Source organism: Chrysemys picta, chromosome 2 (genome assembly GCF_011386835.1).
Source record: "Chrysemys picta bellii isolate R12L10 chromosome 2, ASM1138683v2, whole genome shotgun sequence".
Classification (NCBI taxonomy): domain Eukaryota; kingdom Metazoa; phylum Chordata; order Testudines; family Emydidae; genus Chrysemys; species Chrysemys picta.
In genome coordinates this window covers 18,242,544-18,263,732 of record NC_088792.1, presented here as the reverse complement: position 1 = coordinate 18,263,732, position 21,189 = coordinate 18,242,544, and the positions used below count along the sequence as shown (strand labels likewise).

The window sequence follows — 21,189 nt, the reverse complement described above, 5'->3', positions numbered from 1 at the left end:
AGAGAGCTGAGTGTTCATTTAACAAACAAACAAGCAAAACAACCCAAAATAGAACCCTACCTAAACATAACACTGCATTGCACACATAATTACCCCTTTGGGAAGAAAATGAGAGAGAAAACAAACTGCATATGACAGATGTTAGTCACATCACTTAAAGCACTACTTCAGAGCCCTCAGATATTACAGTGAGGAGGGAAGTAAAAGAAACTCAATAGAATAGAGCTATGCAGAATCACAGGTTCATGTAGATGGAACTTTTTACCACTATAGACCCCCTTGCAGTCTCAGTTTATCACAAGGAAAATCTGACTCCCTTGCATGTTTTTGAAAATCCCACTCTCTATAGGCTATATGCAAACATTTTTCTCCTCCTTTTTGGTTTAGTTTATAATTCTGTCTTTTCTCCAGAAGGTGATCTTATGGACTGTGATGGAAAATCAGATTCCAGCCCAGAACGAGAAACTGTGGATGATGATACTAAGGTGACAGAAGGAGCTGATGGGGTCAAAAAGAGAAAAAGAAAGCCATACAGACCTGGTACGATACATAATGTAGACCATTTTGTATCCGTTTGTCACATTTAAGTTTTCTACTATGTAAATATTCTATTAATTTAGAAATAGGAAGACTAAACAGCATGTTTAGGAAAGGCTTCTTTGGGTGGTTCATTCCTCATTGTGCAATGTAGTAGTTTCTTCTATTATGGTTAAAAATGATTATCCAGGTACGCTTTCCCAGGTTGCTGCACAGCAACAGTCCTGCCCTTATGCTGTAAGTATTGGTTCACAATTCAGATTTGCAGCCAGTTATGGATTATTTAACTTGAGAAAAGAAAGCACTGTGCTTTTCTAATTGGATATATATGTTGTAGGTAAACATACATATATGCTGTATTGTATAAAAATGGGTATCTATGGCTCAGGGAAATATGGGTGTGAGGCTTTTTGCTTCTTTAAAGAGAATACTTTTGTAGGTATCTACTACCTATATTCTGAAGTGTGTGATAAGTAGGGCCCTACCAAATTCTCGGTCGTGAAAAACACATTACGTACCGTGAAATCTGGTCTCCCCCATGAATCGTGGCCTTTTGTGTACTTTTACTCTATACTATACTAGAAGGTAAAAGTATACAAAAGTACACGATGTTTCTCACACTGGGGTTCCTGATCCAAAGGAGACTGCAAGACTATTGTAGGGGGGTTGCGATATTGCCACTCTTACTGCTGCACTGCATTCAGAGCTGGGCAGCTGGACAGCTCTGAAGGCAGCGCCGCCACCAGCAGCAGCACAGAGGTAAAGGTGGCATGGTATGGTGTATTGCCATATTCTGAAAGCAGCTCAGAAGTAAGGGTGGCAATACTGCGAGCCTCCCTATAATAGCCTTGTGACCCCTCCCCCAGTTTGAGAAATGCTGCCTTAAGGGCTTTATATGTGTATATTTTGCTGTTTTTAAATACATATTCATGCTTTGTTACAACATCTTGAAATTTAAATATCTGAAACCATGAAATTCAAGTTTTTTTTAAATGCTAGGACCATGAAATTTACGAAAATGGACTGTGAATTTGGTAGGGCCTAGTGATAAGGATACGCTTCATACAGTCTGAAGATGATTCAGACTCGTACGCAGTTCAGTTGTCAGTTGTTGGGTGAATCAATCACCTTGCATTTATTGATAGTCTTTGTAGTTACAAATACTGATTGGACAATTGGAGCAAAAATATTTCCCTGAAGTTTTAAATAAGGGTGGGGGACGGGATGGAAACAGCATGTTGAGAGCTCTTTTTGTTTAGAATATCACCAGGTTCAGTCATCAGTCTCTTACCATCTAATTTTTAAGTACTCAACCTTATTGACTTCATAGGCGCCGACTCCGTGGGCGCTCTGAGGCTGGAACACCCACGGAGGAAAATTAGTGGGTGCTCTGTACCCACCGGCAGCCAAGATCCCCTCACCCCCCCCCCGCCCTACCACTTCCTCCTCACCCCCCCCCCCCCGAGCACGCTGCATCCCTGCTTCTCCGCCTATCTTCCAGTGTTTCCCGCCTGTCCGCCGACAAATTGATGGCGTTAGCACGCTCCGGGAGGGGAGGGAGGAGCGGAACGTGGCGTGCTCAGGGGAGGAGGTGGGGAAGAGGCAGGGCTGAGGCAGAGATTTGGGAAAGGGGTTGGAATAGGGGCAGGGAGGGGGCAGAGTTGGGCTGGGGCCTTTGGGGAAGAGGGATAGCTCAGTGGTTTGAGCATTGGCCTGCTAAACCCAGGGTTGTGAGTTCAATCCTTGAGTGAGCCACTTAGGGATCTGGGGCAAAATCAGTACTTGGTCCTCTAGTGAAGGCAGGGGGCTGGACTCGATGACCTTTCAAGGTCCCTTCCAGTTCTAGGAGATAGGATATCTCCATTAATTTATTGGTTGTTTATTTTAGGCGGGGCAGGGCCGGGGTTAGAGTAGAGGTCAAGCACCCATGGTAAAGAGGGGAAGTTGGCGCCTATGATTGACTTTACAAATTGCATCCTTGCAATAACACAGACTTTTGGCTACAGTAAGGGTTCCATGCTGAGAGTCTTAGACAATTATGATATCAGAGGTAACTCAGCCAATGGCCTTCCTTATTTTACAGCTAATTTGCACACGGCAGATTTATGGTTGTCTGAGGGAAACTGCACAGATGATGGATTACTTTGTCCAACTGACACAGTTCTTCAAAACCACCTAGACAAGAGCCTCAGATATACATTACTCCTCATTGCAGCACACATCCCTCATTTTGCCACCCACACAAATCTTCTAACACAACACAAGCGTCACGCAAATCAGCACAGGCCTCCCAGCACAAAACAACCCTCACATAAATCAACACAACTCTCCCAGCATAACACACACATTCGCCAACCCTCACTTATACTTACCCGAAAAACATAGCTACACGTCATCACCAGTACCAATATCAATGTGCTTATATTGGTATAATTTATGTTTAGCCATATGGGAAAGAGAAGAATCCATACCAGTAAAAGATACATTTTATACCAATTTAACAGTGTCCACACTTATGAGTTGTACTAGTATATCAATAAAAAATTCACACCCATAACCAATGTAGCTATGCCCATACAAACAGTGTGTGTAGACCAGGCCTTAAGGAAAATATTTCTGTGTTTTGAAGAAGTCCTTGTATGTGGGCAACCAAAAGATGGCTTTTTCTTTGTTTCCATTTTTATCTGGGAATGTAATCTGCATCTGCTTGTTGTATTTTTGTTTCTTTGATAGGTATTGGAGGATTCATGGTACGCCAGAGAAGTCGTACAGGGCAGGGTAAAACTAAGAGATCGCTCTCCAGGAAAGATTCTTCCGGTTCTGTTTCTGAGCAGTTGCCTAGCAGAGAAGATGGTATGTACTAACATTTATTTGTTTGTAAATTATTACCAATGCTTAATTTAGAAAAATGATGGAACTAGTTTTTTATCTGCTGCGGTCAGGAGATTATTGCAGTGGGAAAATGGTTACATTATTAATGTTTGTTGTCACCTCATTTTATGAATTTGGCTGCTACACAAATCCATTTGTATTTACAGCAGTGTCTAAAATTCACAAAGAGACAGAACTAGAAATGTCCTGAAACACTAATGACGTGTTTCACGTCACTAAGACCCAGCTAAGAGAAACCATGTGCCCTAGTAGAGTGGGCACTGTGCTGGGACTCAGGAGACCTAGGTTCTATTCCCAGCTCAGCTACTGACCTACTACTACAGCTTGGACCCCCTACCTTGAAATGGTTCCATTTGTTGTATAACATTTGTATTACACGTAAGGGTACGTTTACATTTAAAATGCTGCGGTGGTGCAGCTGCGCTGCTGTAGTGCTTCCATGTAGATGCTACCTACCACCAAAAGGAGGGCTTCTCCCATTGGCATTGGTAATCCACCTCTTCCATCAACCTAGCACTGGTCTGCCCCAGGGGTTAGGTCGGAATAGCTACGTCACTCGGGGGTGTGGCTTTTTCACACCCCTAAGCAATGTAGCTATACCATGAGTGTCTGCTTTGTAAATATTTTTAGTTTGGAATAGGATGTCTGCTCAGCCTGCTGTGAAAAACTTCCTTTGCCTGTTCCTTACATACTGTAGCACAGGGGTAGGCAACCTATGGCACACGTCCCGAAGGTGGCACGCAAGCTGATTTTCAGTGGCACTCACACTGCCCGGGTCCTGGCCATTGGTCTGGGGGGTTCAGCATTTTAATTTAATTTTAAATTTAGTTTCTTAAATATTTTAAAAAACTTATTTACTTTACATACAATAGTTTAGTTATATATTATAAACGTATAGAAAGAGATCTTATAAAAAACGTTAAAATGTATTACTGGCACGCGAAACCTTAAATTAGAGTGAATAAATGAAGATTCGGCACACCACTTCTGAAAGGTTGCCAACCCCCGCTGTAGCATATGGGCTCCTCTTTTATAACCTTCAGACATTGCTTTAACACCTGACGAGGTGCTAACTGCATTTAGGTGGCACTTCTGTAGTTTGATAGGTCATTTTTTCACACCTTATCAGCAGTGCCTGACAAAGGGCACTCAACAACTTGGCTAATAAAAAAAACTGATTATACCATGAGAATAAATGAGACCCTAAAACAATAAGTGTGTGTGGAAGGGGGTTAATTATCCTAATTTTATTCATTTAACGGTTGCATTGGTCATTGATATGTTTATAAGAAAGTATAGTATTTGCATCTGTTTGCATATCATAAACACTTTTCCAGACTCTTTCTCTGGTTGGGATACCTTCTTTTCTGAGGGTGGATTTTTTGTATAAATACATAGACAGTAGAACTTGAGTAACTCTGCACTAATGTGAGAAAGGGCTGTATAATGTAGCCCAGTAATTCTCATCCAGGGGTATGCAGAAGTCTTCCAGGGGGTACATCAGCTCATCTAGATATTTGCTTGGTTTTACAACTAGTGAAGTCAGTACAAACTAAAATTTAACAGAGACACTGACTTGTTTATACTGCTCTATATACTAAACATTGAAATGTAAGTACAATATTTATATTCCAGTTAATTTATTTTATAATTATATGGTAAAAAAGAGGATGTAAGCAATTTTTCAATAATAGTGTGCTGTGACACTTTTTTGTATTTTTATGTCTGATTTTGTAAAGCAAGTAGTTTTAAAGTGAGGTGAAACTTGACAGATCAGACTCCTGGAAGGCATACAGTAGTCTGGAAAGGTTACGAACCACTGACCCTTAAGTATTAAACGATATATAATATAGCGCTTGAACTGAAGTCAGTGTGACTATTGTGGAGCACAGGTGCTAAACGTCTACAAACTGAGTATTAGAACCTGATCCTCATGGCTTGTCTACCCTGGCACTTTACAGCGCTGCAACTTCCTTGCTCAGGGCTATGAAAAAACAGACCCCGAGCTCAGCAAGTTTCAGCGCTGTAAAGTGCCAGGGTAGACCGTGCCCCAGCGCTGGGAGCTATTCCCCTCGTGGAGGTGGGTTTTTTAGAGTGCTGGGAGAGCTCTCTCCCAATGCTCTGCCGTGACTACACAAGCCACGTTAAAACGTTGCCAGCGTAGACTAGCCCTAAGGCTGTGGCCTTAGTAGAAGCACTACAGTGGCACAACTGCAGCTGCACCGCTGTACCACTTCAGTGTAGCCATTCACTACAGCAATGGGAGGGGTTCTCCCGGCGCTGTAGTTAATCCACTTCCCCAAGATGTGGTACCTAGGCTGTCTGCACCGGAGACTAGGTCGGCATTCCTACATTACACAGAGGGGTGGATTTTTCACACCCCTGAGCAATGTAGCTGGGTTGACCTAACTTTTTAGTATAGACATGGCCTAAGTGATGAACTTGCCAAAAATAAAAGTGAGGATATGCCAAGAACGGGAGTGGAAAAGAAGGGTGGACTTCAGCAAGGCTTTAGTCCCATGTGACATTCTGATAAGTAAATTGGAGAAATGTGGGCTGTGTCTGGTGGTGTTTAACATCTCTATTAATGACCTGGATGTAGGAATAGAGAGCATACTGATCAAATTTGCAGATGACAGAAAGCTGGGGGGGGAGGGGTTGCCAACACTTTGGAGGAGAAAGTTAAAACTCAGAAGGGTCTTGAAAAATTGGAGAACTGGGCTATAGACAACAAAATGAAATTCAATAAAGACAAATGTAAAGTGCTACAGGTAGGAAAGAAAAAACAAATGCACAAATACAGAATGCGGGAAAACTGACTTGGCAGCCGAGAAAGATTTGGGAATGGTGATAGATCACAACCTCAAAGTGAGAACAATATAATGCTGTTGCAAAAAAAGCAACTGCAATTTTTGGTTGACTGCCTAGGGAGGTTGTGGAAACTCCTTCACCGGATGTTTTCAAAGGGAGGCTGGATAGCCATCTGTTTAGATGCAGCAAATCCTGCATCTTGGCAGGGTGTTAGACTAGATGACCCTTGCAGTCCCTCCTAACCCTATGATTCTAAGTTATGCTTATCTGATAATGACAGGGGTGGGGGGTCTATGTGTGTGATGCACATTTACTTGTTAGGAAAAATCAGTTTTGGAATACTGAGACAGATCCTCAGCCAGTTTAAATCGGCATAGCTGAATTAAGGTCAATAGTGTCATGCAGGTTTATACCAGCTGAGAGTCTGGCCCTTAGGGCAGGTCTACACTACAAACTTGCATCAGCACAGCTGCAGTGCTTCTGGTGAAGAAGCTCTAAGCTGACGGGAGAGAGCTCTCCATGAGAGGCAGTAGCTATATCAGTAGGCGAGCTTCTCCAGACGACGTAGTGCTGTCTACACAGGGGGCCTACGGTCGGTATAACTACGTCGCTCAGGGGTGTGGATTTTTCACTCTTGAACAACATAGTTATACCTAAATAAGCAAGTAGTGCAGACCTGGCCTTAGTCTCCAATGCTGATCTCCTGGCTTGTCATTTGGTGCACTCTCCTGTTTCATCCCCTCTTGTGTGCTGGCAGCAAAAACACACTCTCAAGCAATTTTGAGATCAGGGTATTGGTAAATTTCAGTCTGCTCAGAGTAAGCAGTACAGCAGAACAGCACAGGGCATGGAGAGTTAAACAAGAGCAGGAAAGGAGAGAGAGAGAGAATACAAAGAGGTAGAGACCATACAAAAACACAGAGAGACAATTCAATGTAAGAGGAATATAAGACAGAGGAGGATAAAAATCCATAGCAGTGGAAGAGAGAAGCAGAATAATTCAGGCAGTACAGAATTGGGGAACAATACAGGATTTAGACAACTAAACTGCAGAGAAATAGCATAAAAACAGTGGTGATGTTGGTGAGACCATATGAATGGGAGAGAAGGTCCCGGGGGATTGGCAGAATAACTTCTGGTAACTTCCTTGGCTGGTAAGCTCACTCGTAGGATAGACTCTTCTTACTGCCTTCCGAGAGACTCTCTCTCATGTCATTATCTTAAGAGTTCAAAATTTGTCATAAAATCCATAAACCATGACTGTACAACACTAAGACATAACTACAGGATTTGGCTGTAGCGGTTTTGTTAGCAGTGCATCTACAGTACAGTATAACACATTTTCTTATCTAACAATGTAGTTGGTTTAGTGATTTTTCCTAAGTAACTTCCTGCAATTAGGCTGGGCACCTCACAAGTGCAAAACATTCTTTTTTAAAGTATTTCAATTAGTTGCAGTGACTCCACTTCTTTGTCTAAATAAACAATTCAATGGGAGATTTGTTATTCTGCAATGTTTTGCAGAAAAATCTTTGTGTTTGTTACAAAAATAATTATTGCCTCTTTGGAATACAATAGCTGAATTATTCAGAAAATATTTTGATTGCTTCAAGGTCCTCTGTGTGTTTTTAGTAGAGACTTCAGCACAGAGCTATGAAGGTATTCAAAAAATAAATTAAGTAGCATAGATTACAGGAAAAAGCCTGCCCTAGAGATAGATAAGAGGCAAGAGAAGAAGCGCTTCAAAATAATAGGCAGGTAAATTATCTGGACCTGATTCCACAAATTTCACCACAGAATTCTGGAACAGTTAGCAGAGAAAGGAAGCATCAGTACACTTTATTTCCAACAAATTATGGAAGCACACTAATGGGAGTTAAACACACATCCAGGAGAGGATAAACCCCTTTGCGCAATGGAGTTACAACTACTTCTATTTGTATGTAGGAGGCTGGTCTAAGGAGATGTCTACAAAGCAAAGAAAAGCCCGTGCCAGCCAACTCGGGCTTGCGAGGCTCGGGTCATGGGGTTTTTCATTGCCGTGTAGACTTCCAGGGTCAGGCTGGAGCCCGGGCTCTGGCACTCTCCCGCCCCACAGGGTCCTACCCGGAAGTCTACGCAGCAATGAAACAGCCCAAGCCCCGTGAGCCCCAGTCATCTGACACAGGCCAGGCCTGTTTTTTTCTTTGCTGTGTAGACATACCCAAAGAGGTTTTAGGAAGTCTCTTCTTTTTCTAAGATCTATGAATGGTTATGGTCAGAAAGGTGACTGTGTAAAAATGGCACCTCCTTTTGCAGTGGACCTGTTCCCTGCATGCATTACAGGTCAGCACTGCTTGATTTCTTACTGTGTTACCATTGCCAAATTAGCACAACTAAGAGAACTGAGCTGGACACTTTTCTGGCTTATGCGTCATTTGGTAGGTCTACACTTATGGCAGTATATAGAGTGCAGACTCTGCATGCCCAGCCAGCCTGCATATAAGTAGCAGTGTAGATGGTGAGGCACTGCTTACGTGAGTAGACTAGAGTGCCCTACATGCCTGAACCCCAGAGTATGTAGCCTGTATGGCTGTCTACATGCCCAAGAAATGACTCTCCCCATCTATACTGCTATTTTTAGCAGTATAGAGTCCTGCTGCCTCCCAGCTGCTGGAGCCTTTCTGCCCCACAGTGGAAAAACTCTGGCAAATAGGAAAGGCTCTGGCAGGGAGAAGCAGTGAGAAAAGGATCCCTGGAGCCAAAGCCCACAGCCTCCACCCTGCCAGAGCCTTTCACTGCCACATGTAGCTACATACCACAGTGAGTGTGGATGCAGCATATAACTACATGCACCCTACTCTCCACCACAAGTGTAGGCAAGGTCATTAACAGAATTGTCGCTTCTCAGCTTTATTTAATTATGTTTAGTTTTGAATCAGCAAATTCAGTATGGAAATTGAGAGATGACAAACATGTAATCAACCCCAGAATACCATTTTTACAGAGACCCTTTTCAGAGTAGAACTGTACTTCAGAGAGTTAGGCTGCATAGTACATATTGTCCCTCTTAAATAATAAACATCAGATGTGTATAGTGGGCCAGAGAGATAAAGAGAATTTTAATGTGTTTGTACATGAATGTTGTTTTAAGGTTGGACTGAACAGCTGCCAGATACACCAGTTGATGAGTCTACTCCTGTTTCTGAAAATACTGAGAAAATAAAAAAGCGTTACAGGAAAAAGAAAAATAAACTTGAAGAAACCTTCCCTGCATACTTGCAGGTACAGTCCTTGCTATCCATTATGTGCTATTTAAAACTAATGTTTGCATGTGTTGAATAAACTGCTAATATATTTAAAGTATAAATGTTTGCTTTCTGATATCTAATTTATCACTCGGTTGATGTGGCTTTTGCATAAGGAATTTATAATAAAAACTATTCTTTGTAGCTTCTGTAGTGAGGTTATTGCACACACTGGGGACTCCCTTCATTCCCCCTCCCACAAGCTCCCTGTGTACCACCCTCCCATCTCTCTCTATTTTAAAGACTCTGTGCAACTTCCCCCACCCCTCCCTCATGGCTGGACATCTCTGTGTCCCCCATTGCCCACTCTGCCACACGTGAGGGTCCCCTCTTCCACACACCTCATGCCAACAGCTCTATGTGCCCTCCCCCTTCCCGCCTTTCCCTCCTTATAGGTGTTCTGTGTGTTGCATCCATCCCCCTCTGCTCCATGCCAGGGTCTCCCAATCTTCCCCTCCCCATGCCATGAGCTGTGTTCAAGTCCCCATTGGCCCCATACCCTTCCTTCCTCTTCCCCCTCAACCCCCCATTATTCTTTCTGTCTGGGTGTTAAGAAAGAAGTAATATCTTTTTAATGGACCAACTTCTGTTGGGGGGAGAGAGAGAGAGAGGAGCTTTCAAGCTTACATAGAGCTCTTCTTCAGGTCTGGGAAATGTACTTGGAGTGTCATAGCTAAATGCAAGGTGGAATGGATTGTTTAGCATAAGTAGTTAACCCATATTTCAAGGGACCATTCAAAGTGAAGTGGCCCGTTATTACCTCTCCAGTCATAGGGGGGAAGAGATGGGCAAAAGGGGGTTAGTGGATTATAGATTGTTGTAATAAACCATAAATCCAGTGTCTCTATTAATGATTTTTAGGGTCTAGAAAAGTTATGAATTTACGTTCTGAGACTTGTCTGTTGAAGGTGTTATGCAGGTTTCTTTGAGGATGAGGTCTGAGAGGTCAGATGTAGAGTGATGGCTTTGTGGAAAGTGTTTACCCACAGGGAATATGGTGTTTTTGTCTTTTATCATTTTTCTGTGTGAGTTCATTCAAGAGCATAGTCTGGGAGATAAGTCATTCAGGGTGTGAACATGTTACACCCTATTAGAATGGTAGACAGAGATGAGATGGGTATTGTGCTGGAAGGTGTTAATGGGTTCCATCAACTAGTTGATTGATCTATAGACAATTGCAGAGATGCTTGGAAGCTCTAACTGTCCCAAACAGTTTTTCCCCTGATTTTCCCATCAAAAGGAATTGATGCCTAGAATGTGCCCTGTGAAACTTTGGAATTGGCAGGATGCAGTATTTAATTTCAAAGTTGTTGAGTTACATGCAGACAGACCGAAAAATGCTGTCACATTGGGCAACTATCTCTCCGTCAGGGCCGGCTCCACGGTTTTTGCCTCCCCAAGAAGCAAAAAAAAAAAAAAAATAAGCCGCGATCGCTTCATTCTTTGGCGGCAGGGCCTTCGCTCCGAGAGGGAGTGAGGGATCCGCTGCCGAATTGCCGCCGAAGAGCCGGACATGCGGCCCCTCTCCGTTGGCCACCCCAAGCACCTGCTTGCTGAGCTGGTGCCTGGAGCCGGCCCTGCTCTCCGTCTTCCAGTCGCTTGCTTGCTATTGAGCAATGAGACACACATTACATTCTGACAGGTTTCAGAGTAGTAGCCGTGTTAGTCTGTATCCGCAGAAAGAACAGGAGTACTTGTGGCACCTTAGGCCTTGGCTACACTTACCCGGTAGTTCGGCGGCGAGCGATCGAACTTCTGGACGCGATAAGTCGAACCCGGAAGTGCTCGCCGTCGACTGCGGTACTCCAGCTCGGCGAGAGGAGTACCGCGGAGTCGACGGGGGAGCCTGCCTGCCGAGTGTGGACCAAGGTAAGTTCGAACTAAGGTACTTCGAACTTCAGCTACGTTATTCACGTAGCTGAAGTTCCTTACCTTAGTTCGAATTAGGGGGTTAGTGTAGACCTGGCCTTAGAGACTAACAAATTTATTAGAGCATAAGCTTTCGTGGACTACAGCCCACTTCTTCGGATGCATATAGAGTGGAATAAATATTGAGGATATATATATATATATATACATACACACATACAGAGAGCATAAACAGGTGGGAGTTGTCTTACCAACTCTGAGAGGCCAATTAAGTAAGAGAAAAAAAAACTTTTGAAGTGATAATCAAGATAGCCCAGTACAGACAGTTTGATAAGAAGTGTGAGAATACTTACAAGGGGAGATAGATTCAATGTTTGTAATGGCTCAGCCATTCCCAGTCCTTATTCAATCCTGAGTTGATTGTGTCTAGTTTGCATATCAATTCCAGCTCAGCAGTCTCTCGTTGGAGTCTATTTTTGAAGTTTTTCTGTTGTAAGATAGCCACCCGCAGGTCTGTCATTGAATGACCAGACAGGTTAAAGTGTTCTCCCACTGGTTTTTGAGTATTATGATTCCTGATGTCAGATTTGTGTCCATTAATTCTTTTGCGGAGAGACTGTCCGGTTTGGCCAATGTACATGGCAGAGGGGCATTGCTGGCACATGATGGCATATATCACATTGGTAGATGTGCAGGTGAACGAGCCCCTGATGGTATGGCTGATGTGATTACGTCCTATGATGATGTGACTTGAATAGATATGTGGACAGAGTTGGCATCGGGCTTTGTTACAAGGATAGGTTCCTGGGTCAGTTGTTTTGTTCAGTGATGTGTGGTTGCTGGTGAGTAGTTGCTTTAGGTTGGGGGGTTGTCTGTAAGCGAGGACAGGTCTGTCTCCCAAGATCTGTGAGAGTAAAGGATCATCTTTCAGGATCCCAACACACTGAAACACTACACTTTTAATTTGCATACTTGCATATATTGAATACTGTCAAAACCCTTAGTCAGATCTTCTCATTTCTCCTTGATATTATTACATTTTCTTTACAGAAGGATCACAGAATATTATTTGATGAGAAAAAATACTCTGTATTCATGTGATGGGGGGGGGGGGGAGAAAATCCATGAATTAAGACTTCCTCTTACTAGCAGGGTTTTTTAATTAATTAATTAATTAATTAATTTGATTCTTGTGAAACAGAATAGTTGTTTAGCTCTTGTGTGTAGGTTCTGACTTCATTAAGGCAGAGAATAACTGAAATTTAAAAATAATTTTAGTTACATTTCTAACAATTAGAACTTAAAATGATATGGGTTTCTAGGGCCAAATGAGGAGGTGGCAACAAATTAACAATACTGCAACTGACAAATTGGTTTGAAGATTGTGTAGTCTGTTGACCAGTCAGTGGGTTCCTGATGATGTTCATGAGTCAGCTGCAAGTGAATGACAGCTATTATACAATGTATGTAAGTCTGCTAATGAAAATGGACAACGTTATGCTCCATGAAGAAAGAGGTTTTGTGTTGTTGCAGCTCCACAATATGGTGATTTCTGCTAATTGATAACCATTCAGGACAGATGGATGGTCAGTGGTTAGAGCACTAGCCTGGGAATCAGGAGACCCAAGTTCAGTTCCCTATTCTGCCACAGACTTCTTGTGTGGCTTTGGTCAAGTCATTTTCTTGTGTCACAGTGATGTTTGTGTGAGGATAAATACGTGAAAGATTGTGTTGTGCTCAGATACCACAGGGCTATGTTGGTACTTAAGGAAAGTTTTTGGTTTGTTTTTTTTCCTGTATAACCTAAGATGTGAATTTAAACTGATGTGGTTATACCAGTGTAACCACTACCACCCTCCACCAGTGACACACATACGCCTCCCTTCACCTTCCAGTGTGGACACTCTTATACCAATATAATAGAGTCCATACGGATGCTATACAACTATATTGGTATAACTAGTAAAACTTTCTCATGTAGACAGATAGATATACAAATTTTCCTAAATAGACTGACTTTAATGTATGTTTGCCTTCATTATAGGAAGCTTTCTTTGGAAAAGATCTCCTAGATACCAGTAGACAAAGTAAGATGAGCCTAGAAAATGTATCTGAAGAATCACTTCTGATGTCATGTAAAACTAATCAGACCACCAATTTTCTGGATCCATCTTCCGACCCACTGCTTAGTTCAGCCTCTACTCCAGCTCAAGCAAAACTGGGAGCTCAAGGTATACCAAGCTAAAGTTAGTGATAATTCAGTCATGTTTGGTTTTGTTGTTCTAGGAGCTTTCCCATGCTTTTGTGTTTTCATTTTTAACATATACACTTTCTAACATTCTTTATTTTAATATTACAAGACTAGTTAACATTATATTGGGTGTTCATTCTGGAGTCACTAATACACGGCTGCAGGCCTTCCACTGACTTGCCTTATACATGTTCTAATAAGACTCCTTGATTTTAATTTGCATGTTTTCAAAACACTTAGAAACAGGGTAGAAGGTGTATCCTGTTTTAGGAAGACAAATCCTTCATGATGGAAGGCTAAGGTAGACTAATTGGAAAGACAACATTAAAAACCTGTTCTTTGTACTGGTGAATATTTATTTTAAAGGTATTATTGTCTATTTTTTAGTATTGATTATTTTAGGTTCCCAGCTCCTCAGACTTTTGGGGATTCTTTTTGCTTTATATTGTCCCCCATGAGCCTGAATGCTCTTTCAGGGTGCAGTTTGTAGCCAAAAGGCAACTTTCGACTCTCACTTTCTACTGCAAAAGCTAAACTGGGAATGTTATTTTAACTTGATGGATAGTGAGTCGTGAACATGGCTGGAGCGCCACAAAGTGCTACTGAAAGGCCAGCTTCGCTCAAGGGAGCAATCTCTCTTTTTCCCAACTGTCCTGCTACTTCAAGAATTCTTTTTTTCAATGTCTCATAGGTATGTGCTGTGTGTTTAGAGGTATCTTATCCTCTACATTATGTATTTTAACACTTTATATTACACTGTATGGTTATTTTGTGACTCATACCTTGTCTGATCCTTACTGTAAATAGTTTTTTGTACTGTTACCCAATAATTTTTTACCCACGTATTCCTGGCGTTTTTGAATGTGCACAGAATGGGCATCTATTATAAATTTTACCTTTGCAAAAGAGGAAAATTAAGTAATTACTTAGCTGTCTTGTTGCCCATTGAAAACGGTAGTTAAACTCAAAAGGTACAACTTTAATGTTGCACAATTAAAATCACAAGAATCAAGGAATGCAAAGATTAAGAACCTTAGAGTAATGTTATCACAGTCCCCACTGCATGTTTTCTAGTCTACATTGTATAATTCCCAACTCTGCAAGTAGATGCACTCGCACAGATCTTTTTACCCATAAGGAGTTCCATTGAAACTCTCCATGGATGCAAACAAAGCTCCATGCTGGTGCATCTGCTTGCAGGTCTGAGACCATAAGCACTAACATATTAAGCCAATGGGGCAGAAGTTTTGAACTGTGCTGCCTTAATGTCGTATTATGCATTTAATTTCCTGTTTTTTAAAGCTTGTGAGGGAAAACAAAATAGGAAATGGTAGGGGAAAATATAAAACCACACAATTCCATACTTTACTCCTGCTGGTACAGGTACCTAGTTTTTTAATTATTAAAGTATGTTCTCTCATTCCCCATTAATATATGTGCATTTCACAGGGGCATGGTGCAGTGTTACATGAATAACCCTAGTATCTCCAAAATAACAGCCAGGGAGCAGCTTTTGCATCCACTCTCCTCTATGACCATGTAGCCAGTGCTTATTCTTTGGTACCTTACCAACCAGAGGGCCTTGGAGACCTGTTCCCCAGGAAGAGGGGTTAGAAGACTCATTCCTCATGCACCTCTTTCTGATTTTCTGGACTCTAGAAGTCTCAATCCATTTTGGGACACAAAGCCTGAGAGCCCAGGAACTTTAAAACAAAACAAAAAAAAATGGTTTAAACTGAGACAAAATGTGGAAAAGTTCACTCCAAAACAAAAATGTTTCAAAGAGTAAATTCTGAGCAACAGAGAACCAGATAGGCTTAGTTTAAACTTCTGTAAACATAAGTATAACAATAATTATCGGCAGCCACTATAGATTTATCGGAATGCCAAGTCAGCAGATGTATCCATCCTGCTGTTGAGATTTCAGTGAGTCAGAACTATGACTTGTGCATATTCCATCTTGTTATACACCATGAGATGGCTGGAGTGACAGTGATGGAAGTCCCATGCCTAGCGTGATTGGTTTCAGCATAAAGATTTTTTTATAAACTCTTGTGCTATGGTTGTGTGTGTGGCCAAGAAACAGTTCTTTCCCTCCACGATAGCATCTGCAAAATTTTGAACAGCAGATTTATTTCAGATGGTAGATAGTCTGGTAAATCTGGACTGTCTCAGCTCGGTAGCTGGTCTGAGTCCCTCCCATTGTAAGGAAATTGTTTTGCTCTTTTGTGGACAATATTGATCAGATTAGGGATGGGCTATCTGTTTCTGGGGTGATAAAACAAGGTCTTGAGAGAACAAGGGCCTTGTCTTCACTCCTGGAATTTCAGCCAGTAATGTTCCCTGAGGTACTAGAGGTGTTGGGAGAATTTTGTTCCTCAGCCTTTGCTTTGGATCCCTATTTTTCCTGGCTGATGAAGGCCAGAGAGGAAATTCTTACTTGTGGAGGTTGTCAACATCTCTCTTGGAGGAAGCATTAGCACTACTTTTGCTCAAGAAGTCATCACTGGACACTGCAATCTTGCTAATTATCAACCAATATCACATCTTTCCCTTTTTGACTAAGATTGTGGAGAAGGTTGTGGAGAGACAGCTTTCACAGTATCTGGAAGACTTTGATCTCCTTGACCCCTTATCAGTCTGGCTATAGACCTATAGATGTTAAGAGTAACAAGAAGGGTTTCTTCAGGTATATTAGCAACAAGAAGAAGGTCAAGGAAAGTGTGGGCCCCTTACTGATTGAGGGAGGCAACCCAGTGACAGAGGATGTGGAAAAAGATAATGTACTCAGTGCTTTTTTTGCCTCTGTCTTCACGAATAAGATCAGCTCCCAGACTACTGCACTGGGCAGCACAGCATGGGGAGGAGGTGACCAGCTCTCTGTGGAGAAAGAAGTGGTTCAGGACTATTTAGAAAAGCTGGAATAGCACAAATCCGTGGGGCCGGATGCGCTGCATCCGAGGGTGCTAAAGGAGTTGGCGGATGTGATTGCAGAGCCATTGGCCATTATCATTGAAAACTCATGGCGATTGGGGGAGGTTTTGGATGACTGGGAAAAGGCTAATCTAGTGCCCATCTTTAAAAAAGGGAAGGAGGAGGATCCGGGGAACTACAGGCCAGTCAGCCTCACCTCAGTCCCTGGAAAAATCATGGAGCAGGTCCTCAAGGAATCAACTCTGAAACACTTAGAGGAGAGGAAAGTGATCAGGAACAGTCAGCATTGATTCACCAAGGGCAAGTCATGCCTGACTAACCTAATTGCCTTCTATGATGAGATAACTGGCTCTGTGGATGAGGGGAAAGCAGTGGACATGTTAATCCTTGAATTTAGCAAAGTTTTTAATACGATCTCCCACAGTATTCTTGCCAGCAAGTTTAAAAAAGTATGGGCTGGATGAATGGACTATAAGGTGGATAGAAAGCTGGCTAGATCGTCGGGCTTAACAGGTAGTGATCAATGGCTCCATGTCTAGTTGGCACCCGGTATCAAGCGGAGTGCCCCAAGGGTTGGTCCTGGGGCCGGTTTTGTTCAATATCTTCATTAATGATCTGGAGGATGGCGTGGACTGCACCTTCAACAAGTTTGCAGATGACACTAAACTGGGAAGAGTGGTAGATACGCTGGAGGGTAGGGATAGGATACAGGGGGACCTAGACAAATTAGAGGATTGGGCCAAAAGAAATGGTGTATGAGTGCTGTAGCCAGCCACCCATGAATTACACTGCAGAGCAACACCAACAAATTCCCAGCCCCAGACATCCCCCTAGAAATGTACATTTTGTACTGCCCAGCTCTCTCCTGGACAATACAAATTCATATAAAGTCCATCATTTTAGTAATAGAAAATGATATGCACATGGTTTAGATAAAAATAAAACAAGTTTATTAATTACAAAAGATAGTTTTTAAGTTATTACCAGTAATGAGGCATCAAAGTCAGAATTGGTTACAAGAAAATAAAAGTAAAACACAACTAATACCTAACTTAACAAACTAAGTGATTTCAAAGCAAAGGTCTCTCTCACCACAAGTTACAGCAATCTTACTGGCTGAATTCCTTTCAGTCAGGAGTCTCCCCCAATCCAAAGTTGTTTCCTCTGTTCTTCAGGTATTGTGTGTGCTGTGGGTAGAGAGAAAAGGAGGAATTATTTGGGGTGCCTACTCGATCCTATCATAGTTCTTTCTCTTCTTCAAGAATCATCTCCAGCTCAGGTTCAGAAGACACAAAGTCTGCGTGAATGGGAACCCCCTCCTCTTTCTTTGTGAAGATACAGATTTTCACCCACGTCCTTTTTCCTGCCAAAAAATTGACATTTAACCAGGCGATGGTCCATTTGATTTTATTGACACCTGGTTGAGGCGTTGGCTAGCCTTTTGTCTCTGGGGAATGGTTTGTGGCTGCTTCCCCCAGACTGGGACATGTCTTAATAATACTTTACAGTGGAATCTTTTAACTTTACATGCAGTGTTGCCACACATATTTTACTAGGACATATGATCAGCAAATTACAAGTTTTCAAATGATATTACAAGGCATACTTTATACCAGATTTATCATAGTCATGTAAAAGGGGTGAATATAGGGTACAGACTGTCACAGCCACACCTTAAAACCATTCAGAGACTGAATCTAGTGCAGAATGCAGCAGCTCAATAACTGAGCCGGGCATCATACTGGGATCACATGACCCCAGAGCTCCAGGATATGCACTTGCTGCCCATTGGTGGAGTTCAAAGTGTTGATTGTGACCTATAAAGCCCTAAATTGCCTGGGATCAGCCTCCCTGGGGGGTTCTCTCTCTTTCCAGGCCATACTGCCACTGCTGCAGTTAACAGGGTTACCTGAGCTGGATCCCTCTTGTTATAAAAGAGAGGGACAGCTGGTAGGACATTCTCCGTGAGGGCTCTGGGACTCTGGAACTTGTTCTCTTTCCCTCCTCCCCCTCCCTCACTCCCCTCCAACCTCTCTTACCCTCCTTTGGTCTGAAATATCCCCTGTTTGGTGACTATTTGGGCATGCTACAAAAGACATCTGTTTGATATGGTCTCTGGAGATGGCTGAGGGTATGCTTCCCAGATAATGATTAAGGCAGGTGGTTGGCCCAGTTCCACTGGAACTGATTTTAATGCTGCTGAGATTTAATTCAATTTTATGTATTGTGTAATTAATTATGTGAGACAGCCTAGAGACTTAGATAGGCATCTTTATTATTTGAATTTAAATAAACAACAACAAATAAATGCACCAGAGGAATGAAGTCCACAAGGTAGCAATATAACTGTTCATCCAGGAACCCAGAAATGCAGGTAAGTCATTTTTCCTTTTTGCTTGGCATTAGTTTTCATCTCCAATCCAAAACAGCCAAGGGAAGTGACAAGTGGTGTCAAGCCTTTGGCTCTGATCTGAAGCAGCTGACCAAAGCAACTTGGCAGTTTCCAAGATAAGACTTAACACACATTCAATTTAATAAAAATAAAAAAAATAAAATAAAAAAAATGTAGAACAAATAGGAAGATAGCTTTTTTTTTTTTTGTAAGTGACAGTGAACACAACAGGAACAGAGCTGGCCAACAGAGAGGCAGTCTAAGTAGTAAGCTCTGTTCAGTTATATCTTTTCACCCGGAGCCATTTCTAACTACTTAGATTAAGATTTTTGTTTTAATTAAAAGGTGCTTAAAGTATTAAGGACTGTGCCCAGGTAGCTTTATTGAAGCCTATAGGGAAAACTGCCACAGCATAGGAAAAATATTGCAGAAGAACTGAAGGGTGCTAATTCTGCCTGGGTGTTTGCTACATTAGGAGGCTTTTTTTTTTCCTGCTTCAATAACTCTGCCATAGGCCAGGTATGCATACTTGGGTGGAATTTCATAAAAGCCAAGCGTTGACTGCATCTAATCCTTTTAACTAGCCAGCTAAGAAGCTAGCAAGCCATCTTATATCATCAGCATCGCTTTGTGGTGATACATAATTACCCAACCATTTGCATGATTAGTGTACTGGCACCAAAATGCAAAAGTTAATATGCAAAAGGCAAAATTTTATCACAAAAGCAGAATCAACTTTTGTTCACAGTACTGTACTTACATTCCATAGTCTTTTGTAGCACCAGATACACTGATTAAATAAAAAACTATCCACAACTGACACATTTCTGAGGCACTTGAAGTACTTCCCTCTTATTATAATTAGTCCCTGTTCTCTATGCACAATAATGTAGCTCAGTCTAGTAGCCATCCTCCACTGATATATTGTCCTATAAATTGCAAAGTGAGCTTGAAGCATAAAACATTACCCAATGAAGACAGTACTATGCTACAGCTACTTTGCATGAGTGTAAGTGATTATACAAAGAGGGTCAGGTCTAGTGTGCCGTCTACTCTGATTTTTAGCATGGTTCAGGGAAGAACCTATAGGAGTAGTGGGATTCAAGTTAAAGAAAGGAAAACTTAATCTAAACAGCTGAAAAAACCTTCAGGCCATGTGAGGTGTAGAAGACTGTGGCGTAGCCTCACAGAAGAAGTTCTGGAAGCACAACCCCTTGAGCCAGGTTAAACTAGACTGAATAGAACTAGAAATGCTGCAATGTAGACATCTTTCCCATTTCTAGTTTCTATCATTCTAGTGGTGTGTCTAGTCTGTGTCTTACTGCTGTCCCTCTTTCTCCTGCCCACCTTCACTTGCCTCCATCTCTGTCCATGTTACTGTCTGCTCTTCATATTTTACTCCTTAGGTACTTCTCCGGGTGGTTTCAGTAGTCTTTACTTTTCTTGATAGCCTTTCTAAGTTAATCTGGTTTATTTGTCAAACTCATCCTCTTGGAATGCTTCATGATATTCAGTGATTTGTGCTCAAGCGTTTATCTACAGATATTTTTACCTAGAGTTAACTATCAATTTGTTTACAAACATGTAAACTACCTGAAGTTAAGACTAGGGTGGACACTTCCCAAACGTTCATTCCAGGCTAGAGGTAGGATCTGATCCTGCAAACATGTACATATATTCGTAACTTTATTCACAAATACATATTTCTGGGACGGAGCCTTAAAGAAATAATTATTACTGTGAACTAAATGCCGTGGTAGCCAGATGATTATAAATTGCAGTGTGTGAAGATACTTGTGAACATAACTTCCCCATCGGTAGTAAAAATTTAAATTTCATCTTTAATGTTTTCAGTGCTGCCTGCTATTGCAATTTTATTGTGAATCTTGCGATATTGGGTGTTTCTTTTTAAAGCCTTAGATCCTGGAGTCATGTTATTTTGAAAGAAAGCTTAAATTTAAAAAACAAACCAAAAAAAAAAAGTGTGTGTTTCTTACCTTCAGAGTTTGCAGAGAAAAGCTTGAAAATGCATTCCAAGTATACCCTATGGGTTTAAAAAATAGAAGGCAAATAAAAAAAAACCACATTGTTTTTGTTTTGTTAAATGTCATGAATTTTGCTTTATTTTCTCCTTGTACTTATGTGCAGTGTGGTTACCTAAGACATTCTTCCATATTATGATATACGAAGTTAGAGTTGGTTTACTTGTTTAAATG

General features: G+C 41.7%; 1 protein-coding gene across 22 annotated transcripts in view; it reads left to right on the top strand.

The window, feature by feature from the left end:
• The window catches only part of KMT2C (lysine methyltransferase 2C), a 332,762-nt gene that overhangs the window by 249,190 nt on the left and 62,383 nt on the right, over nucleotides 1-21,189 (top strand). For 20 of the 22 annotated variants that reach the window (XM_005297183.5, XM_065586755.1, XM_065586756.1 and 17 more), the window contains 4 exons: nucleotides 412-540; nucleotides 3,271-3,390; nucleotides 9,374-9,504; nucleotides 13,441-13,627. In XM_005297183.5, the coding sequence (XP_005297240.2) occupies nucleotides 412-540; nucleotides 3,271-3,390; nucleotides 9,374-9,504; nucleotides 13,441-13,627 (567 nt within the window). The remainder of the gene's footprint in view (nucleotides 1-411; nucleotides 541-3,270; nucleotides 3,391-9,373; nucleotides 9,505-13,440; nucleotides 13,628-21,189) is intronic. The other 2 variants (XM_005297184.5, XM_005297180.5) reach the window with 1 other exon arrangement.